The sequence below is a fragment of the Bufo gargarizans genome, chromosome 2 (genome assembly GCF_014858855.1).
Source record: "Bufo gargarizans isolate SCDJY-AF-19 chromosome 2, ASM1485885v1, whole genome shotgun sequence".
NCBI classification, from domain to species: Eukaryota; Metazoa; Chordata; class Amphibia; order Anura; family Bufonidae; genus Bufo; species Bufo gargarizans.
In genome coordinates, this window is record NC_058081.1 from 186,030,473 (window position 1) to 186,048,609 (window position 18,137).

Here is an 18,137-nt window from a genome sequence, read left to right on the forward strand (position 1 = left end):
CAGCGTAGCAAAAGAGGGAGCAGTGGGCAAAAGCAGAACACCCGCCGCCAAGAGACTCCGCCTGCTACTGACCGCCGCCATCTGGGACCGAGCACCCCAAAGGCAGCTTCAAGGAGTTCCCTGGCATGGCACTTCTTCAAACAATGTGCTGACGACAAGACCCGAGTGGTTTGCACGCTGTGCCATCAGAGCCTGAAGCGAGGCATTAACGTTCTGAACCTGAGCACAACCTGCATGACCAGGCACCTGCATGCAAAGCATGAACTGCAGTGGAGTAAACACCTTAAAACCAAGGAAGTCACTCAGGCTCCCCCTGCTACCTCTTCTGCTGCTGCCGCCTCGGCCTATTCTGCTGCTGCCGCCTCGGCCTCTTCCTCCGCCTCTGGAGGAACGTTGGCACCTGCCGCCCAGCAAACAGGGGATGTACCACCAACACCACCACCACCTCCGTCACCAAGCGTCTCAACCATGTCACACGCCAGCGTTCAGCTCTCCATCTCACAAACATTTGATAGAAAGCGTAAATTCCCACCTAGCCACCCTCGATCCCTGGCCCTGAATGCCAGCATTTCTAAACTACTGGCCTATGAAATGCTGTCATTTAGGCTGGTGGACACAGACAGCTTCAAACAGCTCATGTCGCTTGCTGTCCCACAGTATGTTGTTCCCAGCCGGCACTACTTCTCCAAGAGAGCCGTGCCTTCCCTGCACAACCAAGTATCCGATAAAATCAAGTGTGCACTGCGCAACGCCATCTGTAGCAAGGTCCACCTAACCACAGATACGTGGACCAGTAAGCACGGCCAGGGACGCTATATCTCCCTAACTGCACACTGGGTAAATGTAGTGGCAGCTGGGCCCCAGGCGGAGAGCTGTTTGGCGCACGTCCTTCCGCCGCCAAGGATCGCAGGGCAACATTCTTTGCCTCCTGTTGCCACCTCCTCCTTCTCGGCTTCCTCCTCCTCTTCTTCCACCTGCTCATCCAGTCAGCCACACACCTTCACCACCAACTTCAGCACAGCCCGGGGTAAACGTCAGCAGGCCATTCTGAAACTCATATGTTTGGGGGACAGGCCCCACACCGCACAGGAGTTGTGGCGGGGTATTGAACAACAGACCGACGAGTGGTTGCTGCCGGTGAGCCTCAAGCCCGGCCTGGTGGTGTGTGATAATGGGCGAAATCTCGTTGCAGCTCTGGGACTAGCCAATTTGACGCACATCCCTTGCTTGGCGCATGTGCTGAATTTGGTGGTGCAGAAGTTCATTCACAACTACCCCGACATGTCAGAGCTGCTGCATAAAGTGCGGGCCGTCTGTTCGCGCTTCCGGCGTTCACATCCTGCTGCTGCTCGCCTGTCTGCGCTACAGCGTAACTTCGGCCTTCCCGCTCACCGCCTCATATGCGACGTGCCCACCAGGTGGAACTCCACCTTGCACATGCTGGACAGACTGTGCGAGCAGCAGCAGGCCATAGTGGAGTTTCAGCTGCAGCACGCACGGGTCAGTCGCACTACAGAACAGCACCACTTCACCACCAATGACTGGGCCTCCATGCGAGACCTGTGTGCCCTGTTGCGCTGTTTCGAGTACTCCACCAACATGGCCAGTGGCGATGACACCGTTATCAGCGTTACAATACCACTTCTATGTCTCCTTGAGAAAACACTTAGGGCGATGATGGAAGAGGAGGTGGCCCAGGAGGAGGAGGAGGAGGAGGAAGAGGGGTCATTTTTAGCACTTTCAGGCCAGTCTCTTCGAAGTGACTCAGAGGGAGGTTTTTGGCAACAGCAGAGGCCAGGTACAAATGTGGCCAGCCAGGGCCCACTACTGGAGGACGAGGAGGACGAGGATGAGGAGGAGGTGGAGGAGGATGAGGATGAAGCATGGTCACAGCGGGGTGGCACCCAACGCAGCTCGGGTCCATCACTGGTGCGTGGCTGGGGGGAAAGGCAGGACGATGACGATACGCCTCCCACAGAGGACAGCTTGTCCTTACCCCTGGGCAGCCTGGCACACATGAGCGACTACATGCTGCAGTGCCTGCGCAACGACAGCAGAGTTGCCCACATTTTAACCTGTGCGGACTACTGGGTTGCCACCCTGCTGGATCCACGCTACAAAGACAATGTGCCCACCTTACTTCCTGCACTGGAGCGTGATAGGAAGATGCGCGAGTACAAGCGCACGTTGGTAGACGCGCTACTGAGAGCATTCCCAAATGTCACAGGGGAACAAGTGGAAGCCCAAAGCCAAGGCAGAGGAGGAGCAAGAGGTCGCCAAGGCAGCTGTGTCACGGCCAGCTCCTCTGAGGGCAGGGTTAGCATGGCAGAGATGTGGAAAACTTTTGTCAACACGCCACAGCTAACTGCACCACCACCTGATACGCAACGTGTTAGCAGGAGGCAACATTTCACTAACATGGTGGAACAGTACGTGTGCACACCCCTCCACGTACTGACTGATGGTTCGGCCCCATTCAACTTCTGGGTCTCTAAATTGTCCACGTGGCCAGAGCTAGCCTTTTATGCCTTGGAGGTGCTGGCCTGCCCGGCAGCCAGCGTTTTGTCTGAACGTGTATTCAGCACGGCAGGGGGCGTCATTACAGACAAACGCAGCCGCCTGTCTACAGCCAATGTGGACAAGCTGACGTTCATAAAAATGAACCAGGCATGGATCCCACAGGACCTGTCCGTCCCTTGTCCAGATTAGACATTAACTACCTCCCCATAACCATATATTATTGGACTCCAGGGCACTTCCTCATTCAATCCTATTTTTATTTTCATTTTACCATTATATTGCGAGGCTACCCAAAGTTGAATGAACCTCTCCTCTGCCTGTGTGCTAGGCCTAAATATATGCCAATGGACTGTTGCAGTGGTGGCTGACATGAAGCCTGATTCTCTGCTATGACATGCAGACTAATTCTCTGCTGACATGAAGCCAGATTGTCTGTTACGGGACCTCTCTCCTCTGCCTGGGTGCTGGGCCTAAATTTATGACAATGGACTGTTGCAGTGGTGGCTGACGTGAAGCCTGATTCTCTGCTATGACATGCAGACTGATTCTCTGCTGACATGAAGCCAGATTGTCTGTTACGGGACCTCTCTGCTCTGCCTGTGTGCTAGGCCTAAATATATGCCAATGGACTGTTGCAGTGGTGGGTGACGTGAAGCCTCATTCTCTGCTATGACATGCAGACTGATTCTCTGCTGACATGAAGCCAGATCGTCTGTTACGGGACCTCTCTGCTCTGCCTGTGTGCTAGGCCTAAATATATGCCAATGGACTGTTGCAGTGGTGGGTGACGTGAAGCCTCATTCTCTGCTATGACATGCAGACTGATTCTCTGCTGTCATGAAGCCAGATTGTCTGTTACGGGACCTCTCTGCTCTGCCTGTGTGCTAGGCCTAAATATATGCCAATGGACTGTTGCAGTGGTGGGTGACGTGAAGCCTCATTCTCTGCTATGACATGCAGACTGATTCTCTGCTGACATGAAGCCAGATTGTCTGTTACGGGACCTCTCTCCTCTGCCTGTGTGCTAGGCCTAAATATATGCCAATGGACTGTTGCAGTGGTGGGTGACGTGAAGCCTCATTCTCTGCTATGACATGCAGACTGATTCTCTGCTGACATGAAGCCAGATCGTCTGTTACGGGACCTCTCTGCTCTGCCTGTGTGCTAGGCCTAAATATATGCCAATGGACTGTTGCAGTGGTGGGTGACGTGAAGCCTCATTCTCTGCTATGACATGCAGACTAATTCTCTGCTGACATGAAGACAGATTCTCTGTTACGGGACCTCCCTCCTCTGCCTGGGTGCTGGGCCTAAATATATGCCAATGGACTGTTGCAGTGGTGGCTGACGTGAAGCCTCATTCTCTGCTATGACATGCAGACTAATTCTCTGCTGACATGAAGACAGATTCTCTGTTACGGGACCTCCCTCCTCTGCCTGGGTGCTGGGCCTAAATATATGTCAATGGACTGTTGCAGTGGTGGCTGACGTGAAGCCTCATTCTCTGCTATGACATGCAGACTGATTCTCTGCTGACATGAAGACAGATTCTCTGTTACGGGACCTCTCTCCTCTGCCTGTGTGTGTGCTGGGCCTAAATATATGCCAATGGACTGTTGCAGTGGTGGCTGACGTGAAGCCTCATTCTCTGCTATGACATGCAGACTAATTCTCTGCTGACATGAAGACAGATTCTCTGTTACGGGACCTCTCTCCTCTGCCTGTGTGTGTGCTGGGCCTAAATATATGCCAATGGACTGTTGCAGTGGTGGCTGACGTGAAGCCTCATTCTCTGCTATGACATGCAGACTGATTCTCTGCTGACATGAAGCCAGATTCTCTGTTACGGGACCTCTCTCCTCTGCCTGTGTGTGTGCTAGGCCTAAATATATGCCAATGGACTGTTGCAGTGGTGGCTGACGTGAAGCCTCATTCTCTGCTATGACATGCAGACTGATTCTCTGCTGACATGAAGCCAGATTCTCTGTTACGGGACCTCTCTCCTCTGCCTGTGTGTGTGCTGGGCCTAAATATATGCCAATGGACTGTTGCAGTGGTGGCTGACGTGAAGCCTCATTCTCTGCTATGACATGCAGACTAATTCTCTGCTGACATGAAGACAGATTCTCTGTTACGGGACCTCCCTCCTCTGCCTGGGTGCTGGGCCTAAATATATGCCAATGGACTGTTGCAGTGGTGGCTGACGTGAAGCCTCATTCTCTGCTATGACATGCAGACTAATTCTCTGCTGACATGAAGACAGATTCTCTGTTACGGGACCTCTCTCCTCTGCCTGGGTGCCGGGGCCTAAATATCTGAGAATGGACTGTTCCAGTGGTGGGTGACGGGAAGCCAGATTCTCTGCTATGGAACCTCTCTCCAATTGATTTTGGTTAATTTTTATTTATTTAATTTTTATTTTAATTCATTTCCCTATCCACATTTGTTTGCAGGGGATTTACCTACATGTTGCTGCCTTTTGCAGCCCTCTAGCTCTTTCCTGGGCTGTTTTACAGCCTTTTTAGTGCCGAAAAGTTCGGGTCCCCATTGACTTCAATGGGGTTCGGGTTCGGGACGAAGTTCGGATCGGGTTCGGATCCCGAACCCGAACATTTCCGGGATGTTCGGCCGAACTTCTCGAACCCGAACATCCAGGTGTTCGCTCAACTCTAGTCTCTACGAGTGTCAGGAGTGATAGTCTGGTTCAGGGGTCTCCCCTGGCACGGTTTTGTCTGGAGGCTGGTTTTGAAGATGTTTGGGAATATCTAGGACAGGGGAAAAGGGCTTTTTCATGTTTTAGTAAAGCAGGTAAATCGATGTCTAGAATAGATCTTGCACTGATAAGTAGTAAACATGTGAAACTGGTAAAGCGAATGAAATATGAAACGAGGTCAATATCGGATCATTCTCCGTTACTACTTGAACTCTGCTTATCCCAGGAAAGATACATACAAAAACCTCCTTTTAGACTAAATCCTTATTGGCTATCAGTTATAAAGACACATGAAACAATCCAAAATGAAATTGGCCGATTTTGGGATAATAACTATGGCTCAGCAAAAATACAAGTGGTGTGGGACACTTTCAAGGCATATATGAGGGGATTGATGGTTAGTAACATCGCGAACCTTAGAAAGGAGTATGGGAAAAAACAGAAAAATCTAGAAGAACGTGTATCACTGGCGACAGAATCCTTTTATATGAATAGGACGGAGGAGAATAGGGAAAATATGCAAAGAGCAACACAAATATACTCTAATTTTCTATTGGACAAGGCCCAACAGATCCTTTTTTTTAAAGGGCAAAAATACTTCACGGAGGCAGGTCGACCCGGTAGGTTTTTGTCCAGAGTAATCTCAAACCAACAATCCAAAAAATATATAGATAAGGTTCGACTGACTGATGGTAGGACGGTCACTAGACAGGGTCCGGTAGAGAAGGCCTTTGTTGACTATTTCCTTGATTTATATAAAGCCGAATCTAAGATTACAGATGATAAGATAGATTTCTACCTTGATGGGATCGTCTTTCCAACTATTACTGAGGCGCAAAAGAAAACACTTGAATTAGAGATCTCAATTCAGGAGCTTGAGGGAGCTATTAAATTATGCTCAGCCAACTCCACTCCTGGTTCAGATGGACTCCCATATGAATTTTATAGGAAATATGGGGACTGTATTCTCCCTAGATTGTTGGAAGTCTTCTCTGAATCAATGGAGGAAGGGAAGCTGCCAGACTCAATGATGGAAGCTGTAATAACATTAATTCCAAAAAAAGGCAAGGACCCTTTAGATCTAGAATCCTATAGACCAATCTCACTGCTTAATGCAGATGTAAAGCTTCTTGCGAGGGTCCTGGCTACAAGGCTTTCTAGGGTTATTTCCTCTATTGTCCATCCGGATCAGAGTGGCTTTATTCAAAACAAGGGCACACATCATAATCTACATCGACTTTTTTCTAATATTCAGGCCCCTGGGGGGACCGCTCGCTCCATCCTGTCATTGGATGCCTCCAAGGCCTTTGACGGGGTGGAGTGGCGCTTCCTCTGGAAGGTCCTGGCAAGGATGGGCTTTAGGGAAAAGTTTATAGGTACTCTCAGGCTGTTGTATAGATCTCCAAGGGCAAAATTGAGTCTTAATGGAATCCTGAGTAGTAGTATTGATTTATATAGAGGCACGCGGCAGGGCTGTCCATTATCTCCCCTGTTATTCGATATTTATATCGAACCCCTTGCGATGGCTATCAGGCAGGATGATCAGGTTAAAGGATTTGGTACGCTAGGATCACAAGACCGTATCTCCTTATATGCGGATGATGTTCTTTTTTTTATAGACCATACGGAAACTACTCTTCCTAGGATTATTCAAATAGTTAAAGCATTTGGTGAGGTTTCCGGTCTTCTTATAAATTGGGCAAAGACTAGTTTGATGCCAATAGACCCCCTGCCACAGAAAGAGGTTCCTGTGACACAGTTGGACATTGTTGACACCTTTCAATACTTGGGTTTGACTATATCACCTCGGGTTGAAAATTTTGTACAACTTAACTTGATTCCCATAATGGTAAGGAGTAGAGCTAAAATAGGGATTTGGCTGAGACTTCCCCTATCCAGAGCTGACCGAGTTTCACTGGTTAAAATGGTGATACTACCACAATTTCTTTATGTGCTCAGGAATACACCTATTTGGATACAAGATAAGTATTTTAAACTCATGGAAAGAATAATTAATGATTTGATATGGGGAAGAAAGCGAGTTCGAATAAAGTTGAAATATTTGTACAAATCAGTGGAGTGCGGGGGCCTAAATCTCCCTTACTTCAAAGGGTATTTTATTGCAGCCCAGTTATTGAGGTGTTATGAATCAGAGAACAGCGCACTGCTGGGGAAGTTGGTATCTAGTCACGCCCATAATAATATTTTTACCCTGTTGGAATCTGGGCTATTGAAGAGCTATGAGCGAGGCTATAGAGAGGCTATAAAATTACTCCTGAAGGCGTGGGCCACAACTAGGACATGGGTGAAGGTTAAGGGTTCACTTACATTTACGCCTCTTTGGTATAATGTGCATCTACAAAGGCTGGATGATATTGCAGCCGACACATTTTGGCAGAAGAATAAAATTCTGTATATTTCACAGGTAGTTAAGGATAGAGATATTAAACCATTTATAGAGATGACACATAATATAGAAAACCTTTCCTGGTTTAGGTATTTTCAATTGCGCTCAGTACTATCCAGTCTGGACGATAAACTGGTGTTGGATATAGATAATTTATCCTTTTTGAATGATTGGGTAGGGGGCACACTGTCTAGAATAAAAATTTCAAATATATATGTTATTACTTAAGGCACGGTTTAGTGATACACAGTCACCAGGACAAAGAACGTGGGAGGCGGATTGTCCGAATTTACAATTAGAAGGGTGGGAGAATATTTTTGGGAACTTAGCTTCACTATCCCAGAACTTTAACCATGTCTTAGTACAATTCTATATCTGCCATAGATTATATATCACTCCTTTATGGATGAATAAGTGTGGATTAAGAGACACGTCTAACTGCCCTAAATGTGACACTGCAGGAGCGGATTTTCTTCATATGATATGGACTTGTCCAGAACTCATAAAATATTGGAATGCTATAAATAATTGTATTATGTATAAACTAAAAATTTGAATCCCCTTTGAATTACAAGTACTTGTGCTTAATGATCTTTCCAAACTAAATAATCATAACTATCAAAAGATCCTCCTGAGTAGGATACTGATGTTGGCCAGAGTGCTGATCAGTCGGACCTGGTTTGCTCGATATACTCCAGATATAAATACATGGATAAATTTAATTAATAAGGTAAAAAATTATGAGAAAATCATGTATAGACAGAGGGAAGCTGAGGAGAAGTGGATTAAGATATGGGCTGGTTGGAGGACCTGACCAGCTGCGATATTTTTATTTCTATTTTTTTTTTTTGACGCATCACAGGTAGGAGGGGAGGGGTTAGGGAATCGGGGTTGGGGGGGAATTGCATCCTTTTTTCTATTTCTATTTGTAGTGTTTTTGATATATTAATTAATAAAGATAATCAATTTAAAAAAAAGTGTGCAGTGGACCCAAATTCATCGCTACTAATACGATCTGTTAGCAAAAAAATTATTCTGCATCCATTTTGCAATCCCTGATCCCTATGACGAACGGCGTTGAGTGGATTACCCGCACCTGTTGGCAAAGGATAGACACACGGTGATCCCTTCAGTGTAGCGCACATGCAGCCCCGTACATCTAAGGGAATCACAGACCGGTTATTTCTGAACACCACAAATAACTACTTAGCACGAGGAGTCTCGTTGGTTATCGGAATGAACAAATCACTCCACCAACTCGACCCAAATTCATCGTAGCTAATAAGTTCTTTTGCGAAAAAATGAGTCTGCATCGTTATTGTAATTGTTTATGGTCGGAACTATAACAAATCGCTCCACCAACTGGACCCAAATTCATCATACCTAGCTAACACGTTCTGTTAGCGAAATTTGCTTTCAAAATGTATTAGAATTGAAATTTGATGGGCAGAACATAGCGGTTGGATGAAACACGGTCGCTGGATTATTTCCATAAGGGACGGGAGCCTGAAAACTAGTAGCTGCCATATAATATGGTAACCAAACAGGGGCTGTTGCTGGTATGGGTTAACGGCATCAGAAGAGTTAAAAATCCACGACCGCCATTACCACTGGACCTGGACATTAGTGTCGGGTGTCTTCTCTTTAAAACAGCAGACACCTGGCGGCCATGGAGCCCACTGCACATGCCAGTGGGCCCCATTTTTAAATGTCACTGACGTAAATATACTGTCGGTGGTTGGGAAAGGGTTAACTTCCAACCGTTCACACTGAGAGGCCTGGGTATACCTGATTAATAGTGATTCATGAGGAATTAATTCGTAAGTAATCAAATTTCTTGTCGAAGTTTGGCGAATTAGCCGAATCGAAAACTTCACTCATCTCTAATTGTAACACATCAGACATACACGTCTATCTCAAGAGATTTGGGTGAGATTTTTATACAAAGTGATATTTTGTCACGTGACTGGAAAAATCCAGTTGCACTAGTCTAGTCACATGAATAAGAGGTAGTCTAATGGCGAAGTGCAATCTTATGGACTGGTAAACAGGATAAAAATTTGGCTATAGCCCTAGTCTTCATAAGCTACATAAGTTAATGACATTTTGTTTTCATCCTTTTTATTTCAGGAAATGATGGAAAGACAAGCAAAACATATTGAAGCAGAGAGATCGATTATAGAACACAAGGCAACTCTATTACAAGCACACATAGAAAATAGGAATAACGAGATGAAGAGGCTGAAAGATGTGCATGCATTTCAACTAGAGAAGCAAAATTCAATCTGTGAACAAGAAAGGGTAATAAAGAGGGAAATATATATATATATATGTGTGTGTGTGTGTGTGTGTGTGTGTGTGTGTAAGTAGTTGTCACAAATACTGACTCGTCCAGATGGGACAACTATGTTATATGTGGACATGCTGGCTGCTTCCTCTGGTCAAAACATCAGGAAATCCCTAACAAGAAATGTTGCCTTGTTGAGCTAACTCCTCAAGGAACCAGTGGGAGCTAAAACTGCAACTACAGTTGCAAGAAAAAGTATGTGAACCCTTTGGAATGATATGGATTTCCGCACAAATTGGTCATAAAATGTGATCTGATCTTCATCTAAGTCACAACAATAGACAATCACAGTCTGCTTAAACTAATAACACACAAATAATTAAATGTTACCATGTTTTTATTGAACACACCATGTAAACATTCACAGTGCAGGTGTAAAATGTATGTGAACCCCTAGACTAATGACATCTCCAAGAGCTCATTGGAGTGAGGTGTCAGCCAACTGGAGTCCAATCAATGAGATGAGATTGGAGGTGTTGGTTACAGCTGCCCTGCCCTAGTTCTGGGTTTGCTTTTCACAAGAAGCATTGCCTGATGTGAATGATGCTTCGCACAAAAGAGCTCTCAGAAGACCTACAATTAAGAATTGTTGACTTGTATAAAGCTGAAAAAGGGTTATAAAAGTTTCTCTAAAAGCCTTGCTGTTCATCAGTCCACGGTAAGACAAATTGTCTATAAATGGAGAAAGTTCAGCACTGCTGCTACTCTCCCTAGGAGTGGCCGTCCTGTAAAGATGACTGCAAGAGCAAAGCGCAGACTGCTCAATGAGGTGAAGAAGAATCCTAGAGTGTCAGCTAAAGACTTACAAAAGTCTCTGGCATGTGCTAACATCCCTGTTAGCGAATCTACGATACATAAAACACGAAACAAGAATGGATTTCATGGGAGGATACCACAGAGGAAGCCACTGCTGTCCAAAAAAAACCATTGCTGCACGTTTACAATTTGCACAAGAGCACCTGGATGCTCCACAGCAGTACTGGTAAAATATTCTGTGGATAGATAAAACCAAAGTTGTAGAGAAAAAAAGGCACAGCACACCAACATCAAAACCTCATTCCAACTGTGAAGTATGGTGGTGGGGGCATCATGGTTTAGGGCGGCTTTGCTGCATCAGGGCCTGGACGGATTGCTATCATCGAAGGAAAAATGAATTCCAAAGTTTATCAAGACATTTTGCAGGAGAACTTAAAGGGAACCTGTCACCGGGATTTTGTGTATAGAGCTGAGGACATGGGTTTCTAGATGTCCGCTAGCACATCCGCAATATCCAGTCCCCATAACTCTGTGTGCTTTTATTGCTTAAAAAAAATCAATTTGATACATATGCAAATTAACCTGAGATGAGTCCTGTACGTGAGATGAGTCAGGGACAGGACTCATCTCAGGTTAATTTGCATATGTATGAAATCTGTTTTCTTACACAATAAAAGCACACAGAGCTATGGGGACTGGGTATTGAGGATGTGCTAGCGGCCATCTAGCAACCCATGTCCTCAGCTGTATACACAAAATCCGGGTGACAGGTTCCCTTTAAGACCATCTGTCGACCAGCTGAAGCTCAACAGAAGATGGGTGTTGCAACAGGACAACGACCCAAAGCATAGAAGTAAATCAACAACAGAATGGCTTAAACAGAAGAAAATACGCCTTCTGGAGTGGCCCAGTCAGAGTCCTGACCTCAACCCGATTGAGATGCTGTGGCATGACCTCAAGAAAGCGATTCACACCAGACATCCCAAAAATATTGCTTAACTGAAACAGTTCTGTAAAGAGGAATGGTCAAGAATTACTCCTGACCGTTGTGCACATCTGATCTGCAACTACAGGAAACATTTGGTTGAAGTTATTGTTGCCAAAGAAGGTTCAAACAGTTATTAATTCCAAAGGTTCACATACTTTTCCCACCTGAACTGCGAATGTTTACATGGTGTGTTCAATAAAAACATGGTAACATTTAACTCTTTGTGTGTTATTAGTTTAAGCAGACTGTGATTGTCTATTTTTGTGACTTAGATGAAGATCAGATCACATTTCATGACCAATTTGTGCAGAAATCCATATCATTCCAAAGGGTTCACATACTTTTTCTTGCAACTGTATATTGCGGCCATGTTAAAGAAGCCTTAATGGGGTTACATTAAGTTATCCCCTATCCACAGGATAGGGGGTAACTATTAGATTGGCGGGGGTACTACCACTGGGACCTCGATTGATCACAATAACTTCGGTCCTGTACCCCCTGCAGCTCCCTGAAATGAACTGGTCTGGTCGGTCCATTAATTTCAATGGGAGATCTAGAGATAGCAGAGTACAGCGCTCCACTATCTCCGGAATGCCCATACAAATGAAACGAGAGGGTGCACACATGGCCGATGGGGTGCTCTGTTCATTTCAGGGGGCTGCAGGGGGTACGAGGTGCCCGTTCTTGTAGTTGGTGGGGGTCCCAGCGGTAGGATCCCCATAGATCTCACAGTTAACCCCTATCTCCTATCCTATCCCTTATCCTATCTCTTTTAACCATACCAACCTTAAAACTTTTGAAAATCACAAAGAGGGATAATGTGTGTGGTGCGTGTATCAATTTTTCTCAAACTAGGCCACTCCGTTACTCTGCCCAAAGCATAACTATACACCGTCCCCTTAATGCCCCCTGTGGGGATCCGCTCTGGTAGGCAGTGGTAGCGAGTGCAGTATAGAGGCTACACAGACTGGTCTTGGTGTAAAACACGGTGCTTTGTTTATTCACATGGTGCATACAAGTTAAAGGCGGTGCAGTTCATAGGGAGGGTGTTCACACACAATAGCAAAATAATAGTTCAATCACAGCAAGTCCCTGAATTGGCCCCAAACCTGCTGCAGGCTACTTGAGGCCTGTTTCCGTCACATAAAGCGAAATCTATTTAAAGCCAGGAGTAATGTCACCTTTTTCTCCTTGGTGAAGTAAGTCCCTGGGTTTGGCTTCTAGCCACGGAACACGGATCCCTCCTGGCTTCAGCTGCGGTTCCCCGCACAGTCCTTTACAGGCCTCAGCACACAGCCCAGCTCACCTCTACCTCTCACTCTCACAGCCAGAGAACAAAAACCTCCACATTGCACAACACACCCTTGTTGCTGGCCGGGTTTTAACCCTTCCCTGCAAAACCTGGCCTGGACCGTGGGGAGACAGGCACCCACCCGTATTTCTGCCTGCTCCCAGTAAGAGCCGGCCCGGATCCGCTGTGTTAACAGCATAACCGCTGCAAAATGCACTTTTCCGGCTTTTACTCCACCGGAGCCAGGACCCCCGGTGGCACGTACTTCCCGTCTACCACCACCCCAGGTACTCTCCTACACCCCACATAGTAATTATTCCCCCTTAGTACCGGCACACAGTACTAATGCCCACACTGTGCCCCTTCACAGTAGTTATGCCCATATGTGCTGCCTTCACATTAGTAATGCTCACATGTACCACCGATGCTTGCAGCTCAGTTGCCGGCACTCCCTAGCAGCAGTAGTTATGCCCAGATGTGCCCCTCCACAGTACTTATGCCCAAATATGTGCCCCTTTCACAGTAATTAAATCTAGATGTGCCCCCTTCAAAGTAGTTATGCCCAGATATGAGCCCCTTCACAGTAGTTATTCCCAGATATGTGCACCCATTACAGTTTTTATGCCCAGATATGTTCCCCCTTCACAAGAAAAAAAAAAACAAAAAAACCCAAACAGTTAATACTTACCTGGTTCCTCCAGTGCTCACAGCTCAGTTGCCGCCACTCCCCAGCAGCAGTAGTAATGCCCTCACTGTGCCCCTTCACAGTAGTTATGTCCAAATGTGCCGCCTTCACATTAGTAATACTTACAGGTACCCCTTTCACAGTAGCTATGCTCAGATGTGCTCCTTTCACATTTGCTATGCTGAGGTGCCCTTTCAAGTACCTATGCCCCTAAACAGTAGCTATGCCCAGATATGTGCCCCCTTCAGAGTAGCTATGCCCATATATGTGACTTCTTCACAGTAATTATGCCCACATGTGCCCCTTCATAATAGTTATGCCCAGATGTGTGCCCCTTCTTGTGTAATATTTTTTTTAAAAAAGACAAAAAAACTAAACTTTTTTGTAATTATGTCTATAGAGCTGTGTGAGGGTTCATTTTTCGCAGGGTAATCAGTACTATTGATACCATTTAGGTGTGTGAAATGCTTTTAGATCAATTTTTATTACATTTTTTAGGGGGGTTGAAAAAGTGCCAAATCATTCATTTTGATGGTATAACTATGTTTATGTTTTTAGAGTTCTGGCGTTTTGGGACATGTTGCAAAAAATCTTTTTTAAAATTTTTAATATGGGAAAGAGATTGATTTGAGAGGTGATTTTGAATTTTAAGATTTTAAAAAATATATTTTTAAAAAATTATTATTATTTTTTTTACTTTTCTTTAAGTTCCCTTAGAGGACTTGAACATGTGATCATCTGATCACTGCTTACATAGAATGCATTGAACTATAGGAGCAGATGCCATCTTTAAAGATGGAGACCTGCGTAGCTGCGCCAAACATGTGCATTGATGGTCAGGAAGGGGTTAAAGTCAGTGTTCACTATTTTGTTTTGTCTTGTCTGTTTTATTTGAACAGGTTCAAAATGCTGCTGTGTTTCTTAAAGGGGTTGGCCCATCTCAAACATTGGTGGCATATCGCTAGGATAGTTGGCGCTCCCATAGAAATCCACGGAGGGTGGTCAAGTTTGTGTGGTGCAACCTTGTTCACTTTGGAGGCCCTGTTCTAAAGTGTATTTTGTTTTGTATTTTCAGCATCTAGATTAGCTGGCAAAATCAGTAGATTAAACATGCCAATATATCAACCTTGTCTTATTCCTTTTATTCTTGCAGAACAATCTACTACAGACTATTTCATCAAAGAATTATACATTAACTGAAGTGCAAAGTAAGATTTTTTGCAAATGATCTTTTATTCTTTCACATAAAGATAGAATGCAAAGAGAAAGTTTTCAGACCCTTTCATTTTTTTCACATTTTGTTACGTTGCCGCCTTCTGCTAAAATAAAATAAAATAAAAGTGAAAACTGATTTTTAGAAATGTTTGCAAATTTATTAAAAAAGAAAAAACTAAAATTGAAAGGGCATAATTATTCAGACCTTTTTCTATGTTGGGGAGAACATTTTTATTTTTATTTTTATTTTAGCACATGTCTGTAAAACAACAAAATGTGAAAAAGTGAAGAGGCTTTAAGACTTTGCGAATGCATTGTATTTATTTATTTTAGGCACTAAAGATAATTTTACATCTAACTCATTTGTGAAGTCTGTGATACATTATACATATTTGCATATTTCTAATGTCAGCTTATGTTTATATGTGATTGTTATAAATATAGTTTTCTACTGTAAATGATGCAAATATCTATGGAGCAACTATATCAAGCAGATCAAGTGCTTGCATACAGGCCACGGATATACAAAGTAAATTCAGATGCAATATTCTAAATTAAATACTGGAAAATGAAGGAAAACACCTAAAAAATGTAATGTGATTGAGCTGAGATTGGCAGAGTATAAAGTGCTATTGATATTTGATCAATGATCACACAACCAAGATGGTGCACCCTTTATTTTGGGATTTGCAGCAGGGTATATGATGAGGCAGGGTCATATTAATACAGGCTGCCACTCTGGCACAGTAATGATAATGATAATACAGATGCTGAATATCCTCCTGTGGTATGTCTTTTAACTTGTGCACATAGTTCAGCAAAAGTGGTTGTTGGCTGCTGTGCATGAAAGATCCATCACCCCATCCATTCCAAACATTCTCGATGGGGGAGAGACCTGGTGATCAAGCTGTCTAGGGAACCTGCTGAATACCCTGAAGAGCACATTATGTAGCACAGGCAATATGTAGGCAGGCATTATCATGGACCCCACAATATGACACCTGGTGTTGTTCCTGTGTGCCTCCACGCTATGCATGATGACAGTAGGAGCTCTCCATTACTCTTGCAAATTCTGATGTGTCCATCAATAGTACCAAGGCAGAACCTGCTTTCATCACTAAACACAATTGTATGCCATTGATGGATGTACCGGAGTTTGCTTTATTTTACACTACTACTACATTATTTACAAAGGTTATTGCCTTCTTTAAATCCTGAATATAACACTTCCTGTTGCTGCATCCAGCCAAACCCATAATGCACGTCTCCTTTCTCTGCCACAGCTGAAGCTCTGCCCCTAAGAATGGCTAGCTAGTTTATAGCTTCTCTCACCAGGCTAGTTATATAGACACTCCACTATCACTGCCCCTATTGCTGCTTTGACATGCCCATGGACATAACATCACAGGAATAAGAGAAAGCTTAATGGACATGGTCACGTGACTACAGCCCAGAACAGAAGATAGGAGTAATAAAGGTAAAATAAATAAATTACAAAATTAATGCTACCTTCTGTGGCAGTGGAGCAGCCAGAGGGCCAGATGAGGGCCATTAAAATGGTGTATCTCACCCAGAGGAAGCTGGATAAGAAGAAGAAAGGCTGGGAAAATAGTGTCTTTCCACCTCTGTATCAGCCAGGCTGATAATAAGAGGAAATTAGCAGCCATCTGAGGAGCTTGGTGAAGTATGGGCTGGGCTCCTCAATCGGGGCTTCCCGTCTGGGGAAGAAACAGGCTGTGCCAAGGCCTGTGTGAGGCGGGACCCTATAAACCTGTGTGGTGTTTTGAGGAGCTGGGTGGTAGACCCAGATCCCGATAGAGAGGGAAAAACACTGTGTAGTCAGTGGCCAGACGGCCAAAGATTTATGTTAATGTATTATGGTTTGATGCCTGTAAAAGCTGGTTGCGGCCAGTTTGCACCCAAATCTGCAGTGTTGAAGTGGCTTCTTGAGGTGTGCCAACCATCTCACCAAGGTGAGAAGACTGTGATCCTGGAGATGTCACATTCCTTCCCATGACAGAGGTGAGAAGATCGGAGAGACTGGCGCATATGAGGATATCTGACAGTCTATCTGTTTTCTCCTTTCAGTGTTGTGTTGGGTAATGACCACACATCTTGTCAGATGCAGCTTACTATTTAGTTATGACACACTGCTTAACATGCGGTTGATATTTCCTGCTGGAGTTGGTTGAGCTAGTGTGTTGTTCCTTTGGATCTCCTGCTCCTCCATTCTACTTTAAGCTAAGTGCATTTTGTCTTGCATTTTGTTGTTCACTTGTGTGTGTTGTTGTCTAGGCCTCAGGGAGATGCTGGTTCCTTCCTAGGGCCTTCCAGGGTCTTCAGGGCCTAGGTTCCGGTGTATGAGTATTTCCAGGGTCTACTCATACTGGCAGGAGTCAGGAAGAGGTCTAGGGATTCCTAGGGTCACCAACCCTCTCCCTTAGCTTTGAGGCCTAGACTCTGGTCTATTCCTTCCATGTGTCATTTGGTGTTATCCCCTCCCCATTACCTGTGACAAGAGAGCTAAGTGACCCAGAGTTGTCACACCTCATAAATTTGTATTTTAAAGGATGATAATGTAAACAAGGGTGCTCCTGGAATGTAATTGCACCTATTTAACAGGCAAATGGCTTAGTTTTTTTGAATGCACAGCCAACTACTGCTCGGCAAAACTGCGCACGTTTACCATGAATTCTTGAGGTTTAGTAATGCATTTCTTGGCGACAGATGAAACAAGGTTTTTTGTCAAAAAGTAAAGTAAGCAAAAAAAGAATTGCAAAACCACAATTTGTGCTGTGCCAAATGGTAATTTACCACATGTCAAAAAGACAGTACATTTTTTAGATGTGAAAGCACCCGATGACCAGCACTGAACTGCTGGTGTGAGGGCCCTCCTCCAGTTTCCAATGCAACAAAAGACTTGTTCCAAGACTTCCAGAAAACCAGTTGTAAGGAAATAACTATTCTCTGCAAAGCCAAATAACATCTTCCATGCTGGCATAGTCTGGTGGCTCTTGAGGACTGGGAAAAGGCATGGTTCAGCCTCCCTTTCAAGCCATGAGACCCAATACATTAGGATCTGTGGAGAATTGGCTCAGTGATGTTATCTCCTGACATAAGTATTTGACACCTCAGGAAATATACTAAGGTGTAATTCCTTTTTAAGTTTCAAATCACATTGATGAAAGCTTTTAAAATAGGGCTGAGGGTCCCAT

The 18,137-nt window shown here is 44.7% G+C and overlaps 1 protein-coding gene across 1 annotated transcript in view; it reads left to right on the forward strand.

Moving 5' to 3' along the window:
* Positions 1-18,137, forward strand: part of LOC122929683 (early endosome antigen 1-like) — a 63,537-nt gene that overhangs the window by 21,316 nt on the left and 24,084 nt on the right. The window contains exons 3-4 of the mRNA XM_044283322.1: positions 9,771-9,941; positions 14,861-14,915. Of these exons, the coding sequence (XP_044139257.1) occupies positions 9,771-9,941; positions 14,861-14,915 (226 nt within the window). The remainder of the gene's footprint in view (positions 1-9,770; positions 9,942-14,860; positions 14,916-18,137) is intronic.